The sequence below is a fragment of the Vulpes lagopus genome, chromosome 1 (genome assembly GCF_018345385.1).
Source record: "Vulpes lagopus strain Blue_001 chromosome 1, ASM1834538v1, whole genome shotgun sequence".
NCBI lineage: Eukaryota > Metazoa > Chordata > Mammalia > Carnivora > Canidae > Vulpes > Vulpes lagopus.
Genome location: NC_054824.1, coordinates 32,476,685 through 32,501,261, shown reverse-complemented (window position 1 = coordinate 32,501,261; position 24,577 = coordinate 32,476,685). Strand labels below are relative to the sequence as shown.

The following is a 24,577-nucleotide window of genomic DNA, read 5'->3' as shown; positions in this document are numbered from 1 at the left end:
AAAATGTAAGATTAAAATTACTTGTTTCTTATGGTCCCTTTCATGTGTAATTTTTCTGAGTAAAAGTAAATACCTATTATTAGTACAGCAGAGGATTGTCTCCTAGTATCAATTTCCTTGTTTTCCTTTTAGTTACAGAATCCCTTGAGTTTTAGCAGGGCATACGGATGCTCAACTGGAGACTACATTTGCTACTCTCCCTTGCAGCTAAATAGGACCAAAGGGATGTGAGTCAAAATATGTATGCAACTTCTGATCACATAAAAATAAAAGCTTCTTGCCCTCCATTTCCTTGTTCCTCCTTCTCATAAAGGTGGTGAGCCAGTTCCAACCATACTCTTTAAGGTGGAAGAACAGTAAGACAGAGGATGACTACCAAGGAACAAAGCTGTTTACCTATCATGAACTACCCACTGACCTTCAATCTATTATAAAAGAAAGAAGACTTGTATGTTGCTTGAACCACTGTATGCTGGGTCTCTTTCCAACAGCAAATTAGTTTGGACTTTAATAATGTTCCCATTTGCTGAGACCCTTTAAAATGGCAGGATCAGTCTTAAGAGCTTTATAAACTTTGTGATTAGTTTTTACCACAACCTGAAGGGTAGCCCATTCCTGTTTTATAGAGTAGGAAATAGAGGCTCCAGGAAGTCACACAAACTAAAATGTTAGAACCAGAATCTAATTAAAAAGCAGTGCTAACTCCAAGGCTATACTCTCTTCATTATATTAGATTGCTGCTCCTCATGCTGAATCCTACAAAGGATCTTTTAAAGAATGATTTTGCTATTCCACACTTTACCCTCTTTAAAAAGACAACATGATCTACTTTCAATAATAGTGAAAATATAGAAAGAAGGACACTTAGCAGATAGCTACTCAGGAACCAAGTCAGACCATTCTTTCTGTTTTATACCACAAGAAAAGATCTCTGGGTCTCTGGGAAACTTACAAGGCACAAAAACAGGAATATATGAAATATGCTGGATCCCTGGTAAACTGTTCTCTTTGGAATTTAAACTATAAATACAAAATATAGAACCCTCTTAGAGAAAAGAACATTCTGGTATTCAGTTTATAAGTCCTTTTAAATGAAAGTCCAAGACAGACCCCCCCCTGAATTTCACTCTAATTTGAATGTTCTACAGTCAGATTCTGCTGTAATTACTTTGTTCAACATTCAGCTAATCTGTAAAATTCTCATATAATAGGAGGCAAAAAAAGGGGGGGCAAATTTAAAAAATCATTTGAAAACCAGTAAAAGTTACTATTAAATGTAAAAGCAAGGAGGATTTTTAGAGATTATCTGGGTACATAAAAGGTAAGAAACCTCTATCTCTGGAGATCTGAGTGGCTTAGTCAGCTAAGTGTCTGATTTTTGACTTCAGCTCAGGTCATGATCTCAGGGTTGTGAGATCAAGCCCTGCTTTGGGCTCTGCACTAAGCGTGGAGCCTACTTAAGGTTCTTTCTTTCCTTCTCCCTCTCTGATCATTCTCTCTCTCTCAAAAAAAGAAAAAAAAAAAAAAGAAAAACCTCTAACTCCAACCCAGAAAGTACAACTAAACTTCCTGAAGCATCTGGAAGATCCAATGACAACTAAGAGTCCATCCAAAGGAAATTTAATAAATCACTCTCTTTAAAAGGCTACTTGTACATTTACACAGATACAGCAGTAGCTTCATTGCTAACTTTTAAAATGTTTCATACCGTGTTTTTTAGGAATAACTTCAAACCTAGAGTTTAGTACCTAATCATGTTGCTAAACTCACCAACGTAAGACGTTCAGGTTTTTCCCATTTGTTTTCATAACACATAACTGTTTGTGGTGTTATAGGAAATTCTTCCAGCTCGAAGTCTTCACTGGTTTGTACTCCTTTTGTACACTGGTCTGTAAAATCACTCTGGCATGCAGCTACCATGAAAATTACAGAAGAATTTTCTAATCATATTGAACAGTGCTAAGATATATGGAATTTAACTACTATATGTTCACCATTTACATGAGATAATGCATGTTTTGCTCAGCTCTAGGACTACTCACTATTACTATTTCTGTTTCTAGGATTTACTGGCAATTAAGTAATTGAGAACAATTTAGACAGGTAAACCCTATTAAGCTTTTACAAAGTCTGTTTTTAACTTTCTGCAATTCAGAAAAGAAAAATTTATACTTTTGTTTAAAAAAAAAGTAAAGATATGCATAATAATACCAAAGTGTTTATGAGTGAAATGAAATGACAGCTGGGATTTACTTTAAAATGCTCTTAAAAAAAAAAACCCTCTAGAAGTAGGAAAAAATAGATGAAATAAGTTTAGTAAAATATGTAACTGTTAAAGCTAAGTGATGCATAAATGAAGATACGTTATAATCAAACTCCAGTTTGGAGTATTCTTATTTTTATAAAAGTTTCAAAAATAAATTTTAAGAAAAAATTTGAACCTTAGGGAAAACTGAGAACAAGTTGACAGGATTTCTGAAAATTAACTATAAGGAAATTTAAATTTACTTCAATGAAGTTGTTTTCCTTTTGCCTTCCTTCTACTTTAGAATTATTTAATTTTATTATTAATAAGTGACACAATATGTGTTTCAATAATAATAGCTACTATACCATTTTTTCTTGATCTAAGTTCTTTTTCTTTCTTTGGAGAAGATTTTGGCAGCCGATTAGAATATATGTTTTTTATATCCAGTTCTCTCTCCTTTTCCTGAAAAGAAACCCAATACAATTTAGAATGTAGAGTTATCAGTTTGAAAAAAACAAAAATTCTCACCTTGTCAAATTGGAATATATTATACTATAATACTATAATGTCCTTACCAAGTTGGCATGTATTATATTGTACCTAGTTCAGTTTCCCTTCTTATCCACAGAATAACAGAAAGGAATGTCTCTAGGACATCTACGTTAGGACAATGATTCTCCCTAAAAAGGCAATATGTACGGGCAATCAAAATAAATAAGGCAAAATTCATTTTCTATCCACTCTCACCTGATCTACTAGTGTCTTTAAATGTGATCCAAGTTTAGCAAGAGACCAAAATCATTTTGTTAGCATCTTTCAAACATAGGTTTTGAATTACCTATGAAGTTAAAAATTATACTTTTTTTTAAAACAGTGTTATCATTTTGAGGCTACGGCTCTGAGAATTTGATTGACAAAATGAAAATTCTATGTAAAATCACATTCAGTTTTGCACAAAGTTTCCACCTATCAATGATATCTGGATACCTTTAAGAAAACTAAGTAATGTGAATATTTCTTCTCAAAGCTGAAAATGAAGGGCAATATTTGAAACACATTTAAAATAATCCTGGGGGTTATCTGAGGAAAAATATTGGGTTACTCAACCACTTAACAGAGAAAAACTCTAGTTCCAACAATTCCTTCCAGGATTTCATAACTCATTTCAGTTATATCAATCCTATTAGGATTATTGTTTCACTTTTGGCATTTGTCATAGTGATTAAACAAAACTTTTCTTTAAAAGTACTAAAGAGAATAGAATTTTGTAAATTATATTGTACCAACTTACAAATATGAGTGTTTTAAAATGCTGAGTGTTCAATATTTTATATATATTATTCATTAAATAAATAAATACATTCTTACTTTTAATTTGTGATGCAGTTGTTGTAGCTCCTTTTGAAGGACTTTATTTTCATCATGAGCCTCATATGCTCTTTTCCTTTCAGCAAGCAACTGTCGTTGGAAACTATTAGTACTCAGCTCAAGGTTTTTGGATAGTTCCTATGATGGGTATATAAACATAAAAAAATAGTACTTGAGAATAACACTGCACTTAGCAGTGAAATAATGTTTTTAGTAGTACCATACAAGACCTACAAAGCAGGCTGCACGTAGGGTTCATGAACATAAAATAAACTGGAAAATAGATCTACCAACAATTTAGTAAGGTACTTTAGCCTATGTTTCCTTTTTTTTCCTTTTCACAATGATTTGTAAATAAATTCTTGAGCATTTGCCTGAAGCATACATGAGTAATCATTTAGGTTGGTTGCAAACTCAGCCAAAGGATGTGATGAGAAACACTGGCTTTTGAGAATCATAGTTCAGGCAAATATATACCAAGACAGTTGCATAAAACTATATAGCACTAACCAAGGTGCAGAGATTACCCTGTAAAACATTTCTAGATAAAAATAGTAGTTCTACGGTCTTCAAACATTTTCCATAAAGTTTGTGAAAACATTTAGGTTAAAACATTTTCTTTTAGGTGACATCAACATCATGGTGACATGAGTTATTCCTTTTTTCCCCACCTTTCAATTTATAACTAATCAGATCCATAAAGCAAACATGCATAATTAAATAAAAGCACTTCTGCACAGCATGTCAGGACACCTGAGAGAACCATCCATCTCTGCACCTGAAAGTGGGTGGACTAGACATCAGAGAAGGCTGTGGAACCAGGGGTGATGGTACAAGTGGCAGAAGTGGTGGCAGGCCCATATGACTTTTCTGGCAGGAGGTGGAAGTGTAAAGGTGTTAAGTGGGGATGTGCCTGGCCACATATGTGGCAGTTGAAGGGACTCTTTCTGAGGAGAGACCACAGTGACTGAGGGGAAGGAAAAGAAAGGGAAGGAGGCAAAGAAAACTGAAGGAATACCATTTCCTGCTGTATGCCCAGGATTCTGACAAGAGATCAATCATGACCCTTTGGGAAACAACCTCTCTGAGTCAAGGATCCCCTAAGGGGAAATGGGCAGAGCATCAAGTGGTAAACACACACCTCCCTCCACTCTGCCACCACACCTTTTCTTTCCAGTCCACCAGCTTTTTTTTTCTTAATTGTATAATTGTTTTTCTCATATGTATTTTATCTGAAGGTCCCTGATTCTCTCAGTACTATTTATTACATATGTAGACCCTTCTGGTCCCTGAGAATGACTTAAGATCTTTAAATAGCTCAAAGAACAATTGGGAACTTGAGTACTAACTAGATATTTGAAATATTAAAACGTTAATTTTTTAGAAATTATTCTTGGTATTGGTTAATGGCACTGTGTTTTTAAAGTCTTTGTATTTTAAAGAGATACAAGGTAAAATATTTATGAATACAATAAGATATCCAAGATCTACTTCCAAATACTACAGAGAGGTGGGAGAGAGTATATATGAAAAATATATCCTATAAGGTAGCATTTAAAAAAATTCTTTATTGAAGTATAGTTGACACACAATGTTACATTAGTTTCCAGTGCACCACATAGTGGTTCCACAATGCTATATCTTATGTTGTGCTCAGGACAACATCTCATCATACAATGCTATTACAATACCATTCACTATATTCCCTATGCTGTACTCTTTATTCCCAGGACTTATTCATTCCATAACTGGAAGTCTGTATCTCCTACTACAATTCACTCATTTTGCCTATCTCACTACCACTCTCCCTTCTGGCAACCATCAGATTGATCCCTGTCTTTATGGATCTGTTTTTGCCCTCCTTAGGCCCGATCACCTATTTAACCCATCTCCCCCCACCTACCTCCCCTCTAGCAACCCTCAATTTGTTCTCTATAGTTAAGTATCTGTTTTATGGTTTGTGGCCTCCCCTTTTCCCATATTAATTTGTAAATGGAATCGTTTTCTTCATTTCACTTTCTGCTACTTTGTTATTAGCATATAGAAACACAACTGACTTCTGCATATTTTGTATCCTCCAACTTCACTGAATTTATTCTAATAGTTTTTGGTGGAGTTTTTAGTATTTTCTATGTATGGTATCATGTCATCTGCAAATAGTTACACGTTTAACTTCTTACCAATTTGGATGACTTTTATTTCTTGTCTGATTGCTGTACCTAGGTCTTCTAGTACTATTTTATACAAAAGTGGCAAGAACAAGACATCCTTGTCTTGTTACTGATCTTAAAGCTCTGTTTTTATCCACTGAGTATGATGTTAAACTCTAAGTTTGTCATATATGGCCTTTATTATGTTATATTCCCTCCACACCCACTTTTTGAGAAATTTTATCATGAATGGATGTTGAATTTTGTCAAATGCTTTTTCTGCAGTTACTGAGCTGATTGTATGATTTTTATCGATCACTTTGTTAGTATTGTGTATCATGTTGATTGATTTTTGAGTATTAGATTGCCCTGATATCCTGGAGTAAATCCCACTTGATCATGGTAATTTTTTTTTTTTTTTTTTTTTTTTTTTTTTTTTTTTTTTAATCTTTTTTTTGATCATGGTAATTTTTAAAAATATATTGAATGTGGTTTGCTAATATTTTACTGAGGATTTTTTTTTTGCATCCATGTTCATCAGGGATATTACTGGCTGGTAGTTTTCTATTTTTTAGGGTCCTTGGTTTTGATATCAAGGTAATATGACCTTATAGAATGTATCTGGAAGCTTTCCCTCTTCTACTTTTTGGAAATTTGAGGAGACTAGGTATTAACTCTTCTTTAAAGGTCTGGTAGAATTCACCTGGCCCTGGACTTTTATTTGTTTAGAGTTTTTAAATTACAGATTCAATTTTGTTACTAGTAATCAGTCTATTCAAACTTCCTACTTCTTCCTAATTCAGTTTTAGAAGATTGTTATGTTTCAAGAAATTTATCCATTCTTCTAGGTTGTCCAATTTGTTGGCATATAATTTTTCATAGTATCCTTCTCATAATCCTTTACTATCTCTGTGGTGTCATTTGTTACTTCTCTTTCATTTCTGATTTTATTCATTTAGGTCCTCTTTTTCTTGATGTGTCTGGCTAAAGGTTGATCAAATTTATTATTTTTTTAAAAAGTCAGTTCTTGGTTTCATTGATCTTTTCTATTGTTTTTAAGTCTCTATTTATTTCCATTCTAATTGTTATTATTTTCTTCCCTCTACCAGCTTTAGGCTTTGTTCTTTTCCTAGTTCTTTTAGGTAAAAGGTTATATTATCTGAGATTTTTTTTGTTTTTGAGGTTGGCCTTTATCACTACACTATAAATTTCCCTCTTACACCCGCTTTTGCTACATCCCAAATATTCTGAAACATTGTGTTTTCATCTGCAGTTGCCTTTATGTATTTGTTACTTCCTCTGTGATTTCTTCCTTGACCCCTTATTTCATAGCATGTTGTTTAGCCTCCTCTCATATTTTTTCATATTTTTTTTAATAGATTTTATTTATTCATGACAGACAGAGAGAGAAAAGGCAGACACAGGCAGAGGGAGAAGCAGGCTCCAAGCAAGGAGCCCAATGCAGGACTCGATCCTGGGACTCCAGTATCACACTCTGGGCCAAAGGCAGATGCTCAACCACTGAGCCACCTGGGCGTCCCCATACTCTTTTTTTTTTTGTAACAGATTTCTAGTTTTATATCATTGTGGTCAGAAAAGAATGCATGATATGAATTCACTCTTAAATTTCCTGAGACTTGGTTTGTAGCCTAATGTGATCTGTCCTGGTGAATGTTTTACATGTACTTGAAAAGAATGTATATTCTGTTGTTTTGGGATGGAATGTTCTGTTAGGTCCATCTGGTCTAATGTGTCAGCTCAGGCACTGATTTTCTGCCTAGATTATCTATCCATTGATGTAAGTGGGGCGTTCAAATCCCCACCTGTTATTATACTGTCCATTTCTCCATTTATGTCTATTAGATTACAATATATATTACATTATATGCTTCATGTATTTAAAGCACCAATGTTCAGTGCATAGATAACTACAATTGTTATATATCTTCTTCTGGGTAACACCTTTATTATTTGTAATAAGAGACAAAGAAGGGCATTATACGTCTATTTTAAATTGTATTTTGTTTGATATAAGTATTGCTACCCCAGCTTTTTTATTTTCACTTCCATTTGCACTGGAATTATCTTTTTCGCCTCTCTTCACTTTCAGTCCGTATCTTTAGATCTGAAGTGACTCTCTTATAGGCAGCAAATAAAGGAGTCTTGTTTTTGTCCATTCCTCCCATCCTCTCCCTACCATGTCTTTTGATTTGAGCATGTAGGCCATTTACAATTAATCATTAATATGTATGTGCTCTCTTTCCTTCAGATTGATGACTGATTTAGTGTTTTGTTTGGATACTTTCTCCTTATTTTCTTGTGTATCTATTATAGGTTTTGGATTTGTGGTTACCATAATGTTTGTATATAACATGCTAAATACATATACCCAGTGTTAAATTGATGGTCACTTAAGTTCAAACACATTCTAAAATAACTTCATTTTTTACTTCTCCTTCCATGTTTTATGTATATGTTATCATGTTTTACGTATTTCTATTTTGTTTGCCCTTATTTAATATTTTAGTTAAAATTAATTTTGCTATTTTTGTCTTTTAACCTTCATACGAGCTTTGGAAGTAACCCAAGACTGACTCAGTCCCCACCCACTTTACCTCCAGCCACCATCTCAACAGGGCAGGCCCAGCATGGAGTGCCCTGGGAACCACAGCCTATGTCAGACATAACTTCAGCCAGCTAACCTAAAGCACCAGGAACACACAATCTACACAAGATATGACCATATACAAGACCACTCCTGCAGATTTATGTAAAGTAGCTATTCTGCTATTTCTACAAACACAGAAAGTCAAGGAAATGAAGAGAAAGAGAAATATGTTACCAATGAAAGAACAAGACAAAAACCTCAGAAAAAGAACTATATGAAACAGATAAACCAATTTAGCTAACAAAGAATTCAAAGTAATGATTATAAAGATGCTCACACTGAAGAGTAGAAGAACTCAGAATTTCAACACAGATAAAAAATATAAGAACCAATCAGACTTGGTTCCTGTACAAGATGGCAGAGGAGTAGGAGACCTTAATTTTCTCTGGTTCCAGGAATTCAGCTAGATAGCTATCAAATAATTCTGAACACCTGCAAACTCAACTGGAGCTCTAAGAAAAGAATTGCTGCAATTTTACAAATAGAAAAGCGGCCACTTTCTGCAAAGTAGGAGGTGTGGAGAAGCAAATCCAAGGCAATACATGGGAAGATAAACTGCTGGAGAAGGAGCCTCTGCAGCAGCTACTGGAAAGTGATATATCAGCAGAGCTCAAAACTGGAACTTTTAGAAGTCGGCTCCGGTGAGGGAAAGGTGCTCTGGTGGCAAAATGGGACAGCATCCTGGGTGGGATCCCCAAGGTCACTGAAAGAACAGGGGTACCTAAGTGCATCAGAGCAGGAAATCCGACTGCATCAGCAAACCCAGGAGTGGGGTCTTGGCTAGGTCTTGCCACAAACCACAAACTGTGGCACAGTTGTCCTGCTCTCCAGGACAGGGCCCAGCAAACAGCAGAACCTCAGTGAGAGCCCCCCTCCAAGGGGAGTGGTACAGGTGCATGGTGCAGGACCCTACAGGGTTTGGAGACTCATAATTGAGGTCAAGTGCCTGAAACAGAAATGATCAGTCATAGGCCAGCTGAGCACAAAGTGTGGACAGAGACAGGAGTGACTGATTTTCCCCGAGGAGCAAGGAGAGTGCCTGAACTCCAGAGCTGGAGACTGGGAGGCTACTATCTTCACCCTCATCCTCTAAAGCAGGTAGAAAGCCTTTAGGGAGCAAAAGCCACATAGAACAATCCAGAACAGATTACTTAGCCTGGCCCCCTGGCAAGGGCAGTGCAGATCCACCTGGGGAGAGGACAGATACCTGAGAATCAGCGTAACAGGCCCCTTCCCCAGAAGATCAGCAAGAACATTCAGCTAAGACCAAGTTTACAGATCACACAGAAGTGGAAAACCCCAGTGCTAGGCAAATATATAGAGAATTTGTGTTTTTTTTCTCATGATTCCTTAGTCTTCCAATTTAAAACCTTTTTCTTTTTCCTTTGCAACCAATTTCTATCAACTCTTTTAAGTCTTTTTAAATTTTCATTAAAAAGATTTTTTTTTTAAGATTTATTCACGAGAGACACACACACACACAGAGAGAGAGAGAGAGAGAGAGAGAGAGAGAGAGAGAGAGGCACAGACACAGGCAGAGGGAGAAGCAGGCTCCATGCAGGGAGCCCAACGTGGGACTCAATCCTGGTCTCTAAGATCACGCCCTGGGCTGAAGGCAGTGCTAAACCAATGAGCCACCGAGCTCCCCTTTATTTTCATTTTTATAGTTACACTATCTCCTTTTATTGTAATTTTATTTTTGTACATATAAGTTTTTCTTTCTTTACAATTTTAGGATGCAGTTTCTTCTAACAGACCAAAATACACAGAATCTAGTGTATTGCTCTGTTCTCTTCACTTGTCTGATTATATTCTTTTTTTAAAAGTCTTTTTTAATTTTCATCTTTACAGTTACATTCTATCCTCACAATGTATTTAATTTTATTTTTGTGTATGTGTATAAATATATATATATACCATATATATATATCCTATATAGGTTTGTATATATCCTAAATATGGTTTTTTCTTTACAATTTTGGAATGAGTTTGTTCTAACAGACCAAAATAAACCCAGGATATTGTGTATTGCTCTGCTCTGTTCACCTGTTTATATTCTTTCTTTTTGTCTTTTAATATTCATTTTTACAACTACATTCTATCCTTTCATTGTATTTATTTTATTTCTGTACATATATAAGATTTCTTTTACAATCTTGGAATCTACCTTTCTAACAAACAGATCAAAACACACATAGGATCCAGTCTCTGTTCTTTTCACCTTTCTGATTATATATATTTTTTAACTTTTTATTTTTTTGGTTCTGATTTGTTTAGTGTGTATTTCTCCCACATCGTTGTTGCCATTTTAGTATTCTGTTCTATTGTTCATCTATTCTTCTCTGGATGGAATTACAAGATGGAAAAACTCACTTCAAAAAAGAGAACAAGAGGCAATACTGAATGCCAGGGACCTAATTAGTATGGGTATAAGTAAGATATTGGAATTAGAGTTCAGAATCATTATTATAAGATACTAGCAAGGCTTGAAAAAAGCATAGAAGACACTAGAGAATCCCTTTCTGGAAAAATAAAAGAACTAAATCTAATCAAGTTGAAATAAAAAAGGCTATTAATGAGATGTAATAAAAACTGGAGGCTCTAACTGTTAGGATAAATGTGGCAGAAGAGAGAATAAGTGATACAGAAGACAAAATGATGGAGGACAAAGAAGCTTAGAAGAAGAGATAACCAACTACTGGGTCACGAAGTGAGAAACTGGGAGATAACTGATAACATAAACTGAAACAATACTACAATAATTGGGATCCCAGAAGAAAGTGGGGCGGGGGGGTAGAAGGTATACTGGAGCTAATTATAGCAGAGAACTTCCCTAAACTAGGGAGGAAACAGGCATTCAAATCCAGGAGGCACAGAGAACAACCCTTCAAAATCAATAAAAGTAAGTTGACACCTTAACATATAGCAGTGAAGCTTGCAGATCTCAGAGACAAAGAAAATCCTGAAAAAAGCTTGAGACAAGAGAAATATTGGACTGGCAGCAGACTTATCCACAGAGACCTGCAGGCCAAAAAGGCCTGGGATGATATATTCAGGGTGGTAAATGAGAAAAATATACAGCCAAGAGTACTTTATCCAGCAAGGCTGACAATCAAAATAGAGAGATAAAAAGCTTCCAGGGCAAACAGAAACTAGAATTTTTGATCACTAAACTAGGCTTGCAAGAAATAATAAAGGGGATCCTTTTTTAAAAAAAATATTTTATTTATTTATTCATGAGAGACAGAGAGGCAGACACACAGGCAGAGGGAGAAGCAGGCTCCATGCAGGAAGCCCGATGTGGGACTCGATCCCAGGACCCCAGGATCACACCCTGGGCCAAAGGCAGGCACCAAACTGCTGAGCCACCCAGGGATTAAAGGGGATCCTTTAAGTGAAGAAAGAGCCCAAAATTAACATAGACCAGAAAAAAAAAAAAAAACAAAAAACAGAGACAATATGTAGAAACAGTGACTTTACAGGTAATACAATGGCATTAAATTCATCTTTCACTAGTTACTCTGAATGTAAATGGACTAAATACCCTCATCAAAAGAGACAGGGTATCAGATTGGATAAAAAAGTAAATCCCATCAATATGCTTTCTGAAAGAGACTTATTTTAGACCCAAAGACACATTCAGGTTGAAGGTGGGGTGGAAACCATTTATCATGCTAATGGACATCAAAAGAAAACTGGAGTAGGAATCTTTATATCAGACAAATTAGATTTTAAACCAAAGACTATAAAAAGAGATGAGAAAGGATACTTTATCATAATTAAAGGAGCTATCCAACAAGAATATCTAACAATTGAAAATATTTATTCCTCAAACACAGGAGCAGCCAATTATATAAACCAATTAACAAAATTAAAGAAACATGGTTATCGCAATACAATAACAGTAGGGGACTTTAACACCCCACTCATTGCAATAGAAAGATCATCTAAGCAGAAGATCAATGAGGAAACAAGGGCTTTGAATGATATACTGGACAAGATGGACTTCATAGATATACTCAGAGCATTCTATCCTAAAGCAACAGAATACACATTCTTCTCGAGTACACATGGAACATTCTCTAGAATAGATCACATACTGCATCATAAAACAAGTCTTAACTGGTATGAAAAGATTGGGATCATTCCCAGCATTATTTTCAGACCATAGTGCCTTGAAACTTGAACTCAATCACAAGAGGAAATTTGGAAATAACTCAAATACATGGAGGTTAAAGAGCATCCTACCAAAGAATGAATGGATCAACAAGGAAATTAAAGAAGGATTTAAAAGAATTCATGGAAACAAACGAAAATGAAAACACTACTGTTCTAAACCTTTGGGATGCAACACTGGCGATCCTAAGAGGAAGTATATAGCAATACAAGCCTTTCTCAAGAAACAAGAAAGGTCTTAAATATACAATTTAATCTTATACCTAAGGAAGCTGGAGGAAGAACAGCAGATAAAGCCTAAACCTGGAAGGAGACAAAAATTAATAAAGGATAAGAGCAGAAATCAATGAAACAGAAACCAAAAAAGAAAGATTAACAAAACTAGGAGCTGGTTCTTTGTAAGTATTAATAAGATTGATAAACCCCTGGCCAGACTTATCAAAAAGAAAAGAGAAATAAATAAAATAAATAAATAAATAAAATCATGAATGAAAGAGAGATCACAACACCAAAGAAATACAAACCATCGTTAAGAACATACTACAAGCAACTATATGCCAACAAATTAGGCAAGCTAGAAGAAATGGATGCATTCCTAGACATGTATAAACTACCAAAACTGAAACAGGAAGAAATGGAAAACCTGAACAGACCTATATCCAGCAAGGAAACTGAAGCAGTAATCATGCAGGAAGCCCGATGTGGGACTCGATCCCAGGACCCCAGGATATAAAATCAATGCACAGAAATCACTTGCATTTCTATACACTAACAATGAAACAGAAGAATAAGAAATTAAGGAGTCAATCGCATTTACAACCGTAAGATACTTAGGATAAACCTGACTACAGAGGCAGAGGATCTGTATTTGGAAAACACAGAACACTCATGAAAGAAACTGAGGAAGATATAAAGATGTGGAAAAATGTTCCATGCTCACGGATTGGAAGAACAAATATTATTAAAATGTCTATGCTACCTAGAGCAATCTATACAGTCAGTGCAGTCCCTATCAAGATACCATCAACTTTTTTCACAGAGCTGGGAAAATAATCCTAAAATTTGTATGGAACCAGAGAAGATCCTGAATAGCTAAAAGAAAACCAAAGCTAGTAATGTCACAATTCTGGACTTCAAGCTCTATTACAAAGCTATAATCATCAAGACAGTATGGTACACATAGACTGATGAAACAGAACAGAGACCCTGAAACGGACCTTCAATTCTGTGGTCATCTAATCTGTGACAAAGCAGGAAAGAATATCCAATGGAAAAAGTCTCTTCAACAAATGGTGTCAGGAAAACTGGACAACCACATGCAGAAGAATGAAACTGGGCCATTTTCTTATACCATACCCCAAAATAGACTCAAAATAGATGAAAGACCTAAATGTGAGATAGGAATTCATCAAAATCCTAGAGGAGAACACAGGCAGCAACCTCTGTGATCTCAGCTGGAGCAACTTCTTGCTAGACACATCTCCAAAGGCAAAGAAAACAAAGGCAAAGATGAACTACTGGGACTTCATCAAGATAAAAAGCTTTTGCACAGCAAAGGAAACAGTGAACAAAACCAAAAGATAACCAACAGAAGAGAAGGTATTTGCAAATGTCTTATCAGATTAAGGACTAGTATCCAAAATGTATAAAGAACTTATCAAATTCAACACCCAAAGAACAAATAATCCAATCAAGAAATGGACAGAAGACATGAACAGGTATTTTTTCCAAAGAAGACATAAAAATAAATGGCCAACAGACACATGAAAAAATGTTCAACATCATTCAGCATCAGGGAAATACAAATCAAAACCACAGTGAGATACCACCTCATACCTGGTCAGAATGGCTAAAATTAACAAGTCATAAAACAACAGATGTTGGCAAGGATGCAGAGAAAGGGGAACTCTTGTGACAGGAATGCAAGCTGGTGCAGCTGCTCTGGAAAATAGTATGAAGGTTCCTCAAAAAGTTGAAAATAGAGCTACCCTATGACCCAGCAATTGCACTACTGGGTATTTATTCCAAAGATGCAGATGTAGTGATCCAAAGGGGCACCCACACCCCAATGTTTATAGCAGCAATATCCACGATGGTCAAACTATGGAAAGAGCCCAGATGACCATCGACAGATAAATGGATAAAGATGTGGTATACAATGGAACCATCAAAATTTGATGGATACTCAACCATAAAAAAACCTGAAATCTTGTACTTTGCAATGACATGGAGGGAACTAGAGGGTATTATGCAAAGTAAAATAAGCCAATCAGAGAAAGACAATTATCATATGATCTCACTCATATGTGGAATTTAACAAAACAGAGGATCATAGGGGAAGGGAGGGAAAAATAAAACAAGATGAAATAAGACGAGACAAACTATAAGAGATTCTTAATCATAGGAAATAAACTGAAGGTTGCTGGAAGAGACGGGGATGGTAGGATGGGTGATGGGCATTAAGGAGGGCATGTGATATAATAAGCACTGGGTATTACATAAGACTCATCAATCACTGAACTCTACCTCTGAAACTAACAATATACTATATGTTGAGTTCAAGTTTAAAAATAATTAAAAAAATAAATGTAAAAAAAGAACCAAAGTTGAATACATAACAAAAAAAAATGAAAAATACACTAGAAGGAATCAACAGATTAGGAGATGCAGAAGAATGGAACACCAACAGACAGTATAACAGAAAGTACCCAAGCTGAAGAACATAAAGAAAACTGCATTAAAAAATGAGGATAGCTTAATGAGCTCGTGGACAACATTAAGCAAACAAACATTTGCATTATAGGGGTCCCAGAAGGAGAACAGTGAAAAGGGCAGAAAATGTACTTGAAATAATAGCTCAAAACTTCCCTGAAAAAGGAAACAGACATTCAAGTTCAGTAGAAAAAAGAGTTCCAAAGAAGGTAAACCCAAGGAGGTTCACAGTAAGACATATATAAATTAAATGTCAAAGATTAAAGAGAGAATTTTAAAAAGCAACAAGAGAGAAGCCAATGTTATATAGAAAGGAAGCCCCAGGGCAGCCCCGGTGGCTCAGCGGTTTAGCACCACCTGCAGCCCAGGGCGTGATCCTGGAGACCCTGGATCGAGTCCCGCGTCGGGCTCCCTACATGGAGCCTGCTTCTCCCTCTGTCTGTGTCTCTACCTCTCTCTCTCTCTCTCTCTGCGTCTCTATGAATAAATAAAATCTTAAAAAAAAAAAAAAAGAAAAGAAAGAAAGGAAACCCCATAAGGCTATCAGCTGATTTTTCAACAGAAATGTTGAAGGCCATAAGAGAATGGCATGGTATATTCAGGGTGCTAAAAGGAAAATACCTACAACCAAGAATACTCTACCCAACAAAGTTATCATTCAGAATGGAAGGAGAAAGAGTTTTTCAGACAAACAAAAGTTAATGAAAGGAGTTTATCACCATTAACCTGGCCTTACAGGAAATGTTAAAGATCCTTAAGTGGAAAAGAAAAATCCATATTAGAAAATAAAAAATATGAATAATAAAAAAATGTAAAATATGACAAATGGAAGATGTAAAAAAAGATTTCTTTTAAAATATGTTCAAAGTTAAGGGGCTATCAACTTAATTTAGACTGCTATATACTTAGGATCTTACAAATGAACCTCATAGTAACCACAAACACAAAACCCATAATAGATCATAAAAAATAAAGCCCAGTACAACCCTATAGAAAGTCATCATTCACAAGAAAAAAAGAGGAAGACAAGAAAGGAACAGAGAAGGGACACCTGGTGATTCAGCAATTGAGCATCTGCCTTTGGCTCAGGACATGATCCTGGGGTCCTGGGATTGAGTCCCACACTGGGTCCCCAGCAGGGAACCTGCTTCTCCTTCTGCCTATGTCTCTGCCTCTCTCTGTATGTCTCTTATGAATAAATAGTAAAATCTTAAAAAAAAAAAAAAGGAACAAAGAAGAATAAAACAACCAGAAAACAGTTAATAACATGGCAAAAAGTATATAACTATCAATGATAACTTTAAATGTAAATAGTCTAAATCCTCCACTCAAAAGTTAAGGAGGTAGGAAGATAGGGATAAAATATCAAAGCCCATCTATATGGTGTCTACAAGAGACTTGCTTCACACCTAAAGATACATATGAACTGAGAGTGAAAGCATTCAAAAAGATATCTCATACAAATAGAAGCAAAACAAAAGCCAGGGTAGTAATACTTCTATCAGACAAAATAGGACTTAAAACAGACCATAATAAGAGACAAAGAAAGGCACTACATAATAATAAAGAGTTCAATCCAATAAGAGGATATAAAAATTATAAATAAATATATGAAGGAAATATTAAAACATTATGGAAGAAATTGGTAGTAATAACAATAAAAGTAGGTGATTTTATTACCCCACTTCCATTGATGGAGGAATCATCCAGGCAAAAAGTCAATAAGTAAATAATGTCTGACACATTAGACGAGATGGACATAACAAGATATAAACAAAACATTCCATACAAAACAACAGGGTAGACGTTCTTTTCAAGTACAAATGAAACATTCTCAGGACAGATCATATGTTAGGCCACAAAATAATGTCTCAATAAATGTAAGAAGACTGAAATCACACCAAGCATCATTTTCTGATCACAACAGTATGAAACTAGATATTAAGGAAAAAAAATGGAAAACACACAAACACATGGAGTATAAATAATATGCTACTAAACATGCAATGTGTCAACCAAAAAGTCAAAGAGAAAATTAAAAAAAAAAAAACCACACATGCAGACAAATAATGAAAATTCAATTTTCCAAAATCTTGGCATGCAGCAAAACCAGATATGAGGGAAATTTATAGCAATAAGGGCCTACCTGAAGAAAGAAGAAGTCTCAAGGAAACAACCTAATCTTACACCTGAAGGAATCAGAAAAATAACATAAATAATAAAGTTCTGAGTAGAAATAAATGGAATAGAAACAAACAAAAAACCCAAACCCAAAAACCCAAAACAGAAGAGATCTGTTAAACCAAGAAGTTCTTTGAAAAAGATTAGATTGATAAGCCTTTTAGAAGACTTAATAAATTAAAAAAAAAAAAAGAAGTAAAACCAGAAATGGAAAAGTAACAACCAGAAGTGGAAAAGTAACAACCAACATCACAGAAATACAGAGGATTAACACAATAGTATGAAAAGTTATATGCCAGCAAATTGGACAACTAAAAGAAATGGATAAATTCCTAGAAACATTCTATCTTCCCAAACTGAATCAAAAGAAACAGAAAATCTGAATACACTGATTACTAGTAATAAAACAATCAGTAAACAAAAAACTCCCACCAAACAAAAGTCCAGATGTATTCACAGGTGAATTATACCAAACATTTAAAGATGAGTTAATACCTATTCTCCTCAAACTAATCCAAAAAATAAAAGAGGAAAGAGAGCTTCCAAACACATCAACAAATCCTCAGTAATTCTCAGTAAAATATTAGCAGGCCTAATTTAATATTACATTAAAAGGATCATTCACTGCAAACAAATGAAGTTTATTCCAGGAATGAAAAGACGGTTCAATTATTTGCAAATCAATCAATGTGATACACATCCACAAAACCAAGAATAAAAATCATATGATTGTCTCAATATGTAGATAAAACATTTGACAAAATTCAACATCCATTAATGACAAAAACTGTTTACAAATTGAGTTTAGAGGAAAGATACTTCAACATAATAAAGACCATATAAACCCATAGCTAACATACTCAATGGTGAAAAACAGAGAGCTTTTTCTTTAAGACAGGAACAAAAACAAGGATGTCCACTCTCACCACTTTTATTCACTTTTTAGTAGAATAAACATAACTAGAAGTCCTAGCCACAAGAATCAAGCATAATAAAATAAAAAACATCTGGATTGGTAAGAAAAAAGAAAAAACTATCACTATTTACAGATGGTATGATACTATACATAGAAAATCCTAAAGACGCCATCAAAAAGACATTACAAATCAATTCAGTAAAGTTGCAGGATATAAAATTCACAGAAATTGGTCAAGGTTTTATACACTAATAAAGTAGCAGTAAGAGAAACTAAGAAAACAATTCTCTTTACCATTGTGCATTAAAAGAATAAAACAAAGTACCTGGGAATAAATTTAACCAGGGAACTGAAAGACCATTACTTTGAAAACTATGAAACACTGATAAAATGAATTGAAGATGACATAAACAAATGGGAAGGTATTCCATGCTCATGGACTGGAAGAATTAGTACTGTTAAAATGGACATTCTTTCCAAAACAATCTAAAGATTCAATGCAATCTCCACTAAAATGCCGAAAGCATTTTTTTTCATATAACTAGAATAATCCTAACAATTCATATGAAACCACAAAAGACCCTGAATAGCCAAGCAATCTTGAGAAAGAAGAACAAAGCTAGAGGCATCACAATCAGTTTTCAAGAAATGCCACAAAATGTAGTAGTCAAAATAGTATGGTACTAGCACCAAAGTAGACACATGGATTAATGGAACAGGACAGAGCCTAGAAATAAACCCCCACTTCTAAGGCCAGCTAACCCACAATAAAGGGGGCAAGAATGTAGAATGGGGAAAAGACAGCCTGTCAATAAATAGTGCTGGGAAAACATAGGTAGTAATCTCTTTGACATTGGCTGCTGCAACATTTTTGTAGATATCTCTTCAGACAAAGGAAACAAAAACAAAAATAAACTATTGTGACTACACCAAAATAAAAAACTTCTACACAGAGAAGGAAACCAACAAAATGAAAGGGTTATCTGCTAAATGGGAGAAGATATTTGCAAAATAATATATCTGATGAGGGGTTAATATCCAAAATACATAAAGAACTTACAAAACTCAAAACCACAAAAACAATCTGATTAAAACAGGCAGTGAACTCGAACATTTTTCCAGATATATAAAGATAGCCAATAGACCCATGAAAAGATGCTCAACATCCTTTATTGTAAGGGAAATGCAAACCAAACTCACAATGAGATATCTTACACCTGTCAGAATGTCTAAAATCCAAAAAATCAAGAAATAACAAGTGTTGGCAAAGACCTAAAAGGAAAGCAACCCTCATGCACTTAGTGAAAATGTAAATTGGTGCAATCACTGAAGAAAACAGTCTGTAGGTTCCTCAAAAAATTAAAAATAAAAATACCAATTGATTCAGTAATTCTACTACATATCCAAAGGTAATGAAAACACTAATTCAAATTAGCCATTCTTTGAGAATTTTTATAATCTTGATGCCAAAACTGGATAAGGACAGCCTGAAAAATAAATCCTAAGCCATTTTTATATGTGAATATTGTTGTAAAAGTCCCAAATATTAGCCAAAGAAACAGAGCAATGTACAAAATATGTATCACAAGTAAGTATCATTTATCCCAGGAAAGCAAAGGAAAATAGTTTAATAACAATATATAAATGTAACTTTTCATGTTAATTGAGAAAAAATAATCATTTCAATAGAAGGAAAAAAGCATTTGAACATTTAATAAAAGTCAATGTTATCCATGATTTAAAATAAAATTCCTAGCAAGCCAGAAATAGAAGTAAATTTCTTTACATATAATATACATAATATGTACACAGAAAAAAGATCCAGGATAGAAACCTAAATGCTAAACTTGGTGATATCTGAGTGTAAGAATGTTTTTTAGTTACTTTCTCAGTAGATATAGTATACACCTACAGACTATAGAGGCATACAGTATACACCATGTAAGTGGTATTATACAGTACATAGTATATAATAATTTAGAAGATGCAGATAATTTTTTGTATAGAAAAAAATTAATAGTTACAGTATATTTTGATATACCAATCTTGTAATCTTAGGAAAAGAGTAAGGATAGTTGTAAGTGAGAAATAATGTTCCAAAACATATTCAAAACTTTGATAGAGATTGGCATTAAGTTTACTGATTAAAAACGTCTAACATCTACCTCTGCCTACTTCTGAAAACACTGGTACTTGCTTTTTCTCATTTTTCTTACCTGTCCCTAGTCTTCCTAACTCCCTAGTATATACTAACTGACAAAGGCTCTGAAATCACATTCATAAGGTTCTTCAGTTCTCTGGGGGATAATTCATTTGAATGTAGAGACTGAGCCCATTTAAATAAGTTATCTATCTCTTATTATTTCTTCATCTGCTTTAAGCAGGACAAGATAGAAACAAACATGGAATCTACTAGATATACTTTCTCTGAGCATTACAAGCAGTGGGCTTTGGTCTTATTACTCTAATAAAACCTTTACTGTTTTCTTTTAAAGAAATCTTTGCTTATTCTTCAGTTCTTGTCTTCAAACATACAACTAGATTTTACTCCAGATTTTAGCATGGCTAGTACCAAAATTAAATAGATTTCAGAAGTGGCTCCTGCCCAACAAATTGCATGTAAAGAATCAGCATGATATGACAGATTTTGAAAAACAACAATTTTTTTCCAGCATGTGTATCATCTTATCAGAAGATACTGATAAAATAGCCAAAGTCAATTTTAATATTTAATTCATGCTACCACAAAATTATGATAAAACTCAAATGTACTATTACAAGAAGATACTACTCAGCTTTTAAATATGTGACAAAATTGTAAGGATTTTACTAACTGGTAATAGAATAGAAAGAGTAACAGAATGAGAGTAGATTGCAGTTTTAATTCCAGACATGTGGTTCTAGTGACCTGTGTGATTCTATGTCACCTAGAAGAAGAAAAATAGCATCTCTCTTTTCTAGCTTCCTCAATTATTAAATGCTTCAGATGAACTAGAGAGTTCCCCAAGAAGGTGTTTCAGAGGTTGCAGCAGATGGTTGCAACTGAGTTTTTGCAGCCTAACTCATCAGTCACCACACTGCTCAGCCTTTATTTGGCTGCCTGTGAAGAAATGCTAAAATTTGAAAAACCAATGGATGAAATTGGTAGTTTTAAATTTTTTTGGAAAATAATAGAACCTTTGAAGTACACTGAGCTCATTTGAAAACCAATGCAAAAACAATTCCTATGGTCCTTTCAAAAACTTGAATACTACCATACTGTGATGTATTTATTTTTAAATATTTAATATACTTTTCTTTGAGTGTGCTTTATTTTTCAGTCATACATCAGGTGCCTAATAAGTACTAGCCACTAAGCTAGAATCATCATGAACTTTATAACACTGTTTATCACCATCTGCAAGATTTTACAGACTGAAAACTTAGGTTCAGATAATCTAAGTGGTATTGCATATCATAAAGCTAGCCCAGTATAGAACTAGAATTTGAACTTAGCTTGAGTATCTTTGTGCTTATATAAAATTGTTTCATTACGAACTTAACACCTTAAGAAGCAGTATTAGCTAACAGCATAATTAAATATAAACTAATTTTTTTATTTGGTCTTTAATTCTGAGCCAATAATTTCTGTTGGGTTAGCAAACTCATCACTGTTTCCATGTTAAGGATGCTTTCATAAAAATGCATATATTTTAAAATCTTCTTGAGTGATATTACTCACAAGTAAAGCTAATTTAATCATAGTTCTTATAGTAATAAAGTCAAATTCTTTTAAAGATTTTATTCTTTAAAGAATGTAACATATTTTATAAATATTTCATAATACTTATAATATTTAACTTTTATAATAAAGAATAAAATCTTTAAAATAGAAGAATTTATTATTATAAAAAACCTATTAGCCAGTAGCATTCTTTAGATTCCTTATATTACTGAATAACCAAAAGTGATTTGCTTTACTGAATTCCACTTTCAGGAATTTTTCATTAGTATACTTATATATGCATGTAAAGACTTAAGTTCACTGCCACATATATTTATACTGTACCAAAACAAGTTCCTAATACATATGTTAGTAAGGAAAGAGGTTCAACATATTGACATATTGGCAACATTATGACATATCTACATAATGGAATAGTATACTGCCTTCAAAAAGAATGAGGTAGGAGAGACTGAGGTCACCAAAATGATGACACACATCATCCCTAACATCACTTCCTCTTACAAGAACAATTAACAACTACTCATGGACAAGACACCATTTAGACAATCCTAGAACACAGGAGTGAGGCTAAAGCAACCCCCTGCACCACAGAGAGAGACAGAGACAGAGAGACAGATTGCATTAGAAAGGTGAGGGGAACAGCTACACTCTGATCCCACTGCCCTTCCCCTAGGCTGCCACAATACCATCCCTATCGTTCCTCTAGTGGGTAGAGAGAGACCAGAGAGACATTCAGTTCCTGTAGAATTGTGGGTTACTTTGTGGGAGCCCTTAACTCTGGTTTCACTTCATGAGGATCACAGGAAGCTGTGGGACTCAAGCATTGGGAATATGACTGTGACAGAAGTGGAGAGAGACTTCTAATAACCAGCACTCAAATCTTGGCAGACCAAATTCCCATCTGCAGAGCCCAAGTTAATAATCCCAAGCAGCAACTCTGCTCATCTGCAGATCAAGTCTGGGGTGGAGTCTGACCAGGAAACTTGGTAGGGTGCATGTCTGCCTACTTTGAGTCCCCAAATGAAGAATTTTGCCAGCCCTGGTGTTTGGTCTTCCCATGACTAGCAAAGCTGAGTCACAGTCCTACTCTATTGCGGACTGTGGCTCTCAGCCCTTTGAGACCAGAAAGTCTGTTCAGGAAAATTTAAGAATTCTCTAGAGAGGGCCCTCCCAGTCCTGCCAAATAGAAGCCTGAGTCACAGCACCACTTGCTGCAGAACATGGCTCATAGTCCCATCTGATGGTAAGAGTTGGCAAAAACACCTGGAGGCTGCATGATAACCAAGTAACTCTCAAGCTGAGAGGTGGGCAAGCAGAGCTGATGACCTGAGCCAGGGAACTTGGGGCACAGGTCAGGTTAAGTCAAAGCCATAAACAAAGAGCATTAGTGGCCTCGTAGCTGCTTCTCTAGCTGTGCCTGGACAGGCTAATTCATAGTCCTGCCTATTGCTGAATATAGCCTTTAGTCTACTTGACGAGGAAAACTTACCAGACCACATGGGAAGCTGTGTAGCCCATCCAACAGCCCTCCCTACAGTAGCACTTGAACAGAAAGCACAGCCTGGTTCAAGCCTCTCCAGCCTTGTCTGGAGATCTGGAGAGCAAAACCAGTGGCTTTACCAGAACAGGATATTTGATGCACACTCTTGCTCTATTTGGAGCCCCAAACAATGAGCTATGCAGGCCCTGGGTCCTGTCCTGCTGCCCCGCCTATTGCTAAGTATAATATTCAGGCCTAACTGTCTAGTAATCCTGATCAGAGAGTTTAGACAATAGCAGAGCCCATCCTACAACCTTGCGTGGGCAAGGAATCAAGCCAGCATTCCTACCCAGCTGTTCTCAGCCAGTGGCATGTTCTACCACCCTGACCTCAGAGAGCAAACAGTTGCCTCCCCCTGAAACAGACCCTAATAGCAAGTCCCACCTGCCCAAGGACATTACCAGCAGACGTGTGCAGAAACCCAAACCAAACTGTGAAAGAACCGTCTCTCCCAAAGTGAACTTGCAAAGTCTAGAAGACACTACTTCCTCGTGCAATACCAATATAAGAATCAAAAATCGTAAGAAATCAAATATGACACCCCTAAAGTAAACTAATAAAGCTTTAATAATTGATCATAAAGAAATGGAGATCTATGTACTGTGACAATTCAAAATAAACATCTTGAGAAAGGGGAACCCTCTTACATACTGTTGCTGGGAATGCAAACTGGTGCAGCCACTCTGGAAAACAGTATGGAGGTTCCTCAAAAAATTAAAAATAGAAATACCTTATGACCCAGCAACTGTACAACTAGGTATTTATCCAAAGGATACAAAAATAGTGATTCAAAGGGGCACATGCACCCCAACGTTTAGAGCAGCAATATCCACAATAGCCAAAATATGGAAAAAGCCTAGATGTCCACTGACAGATGAATGGATAAAGAGG

The 24,577-nt window shown here is 35.2% G+C and overlaps 1 protein-coding gene across 2 annotated transcripts in view; it reads right to left on the bottom strand.

The window, feature by feature from the left end:
* The window catches only part of LCA5 (lebercilin LCA5), a 64,160-nt gene that overhangs the window by 5,067 nt on the left and 34,516 nt on the right, over nucleotides 1–24,577 (bottom strand). For both annotated transcript variants that reach the window (XM_041765737.1, XM_041765729.1), the window contains 3 exons: nucleotides 3,617–3,754; nucleotides 2,614–2,710; nucleotides 1,771–1,913 (listed from right to left, as the gene is read on the bottom strand). In XM_041765737.1, the coding sequence (XP_041621671.1) occupies nucleotides 1,771–1,913; nucleotides 2,614–2,710; nucleotides 3,617–3,754 (378 nt within the window). The remainder of the gene's footprint in view (nucleotides 1–1,770; nucleotides 1,914–2,613; nucleotides 2,711–3,616; nucleotides 3,755–24,577) is intronic.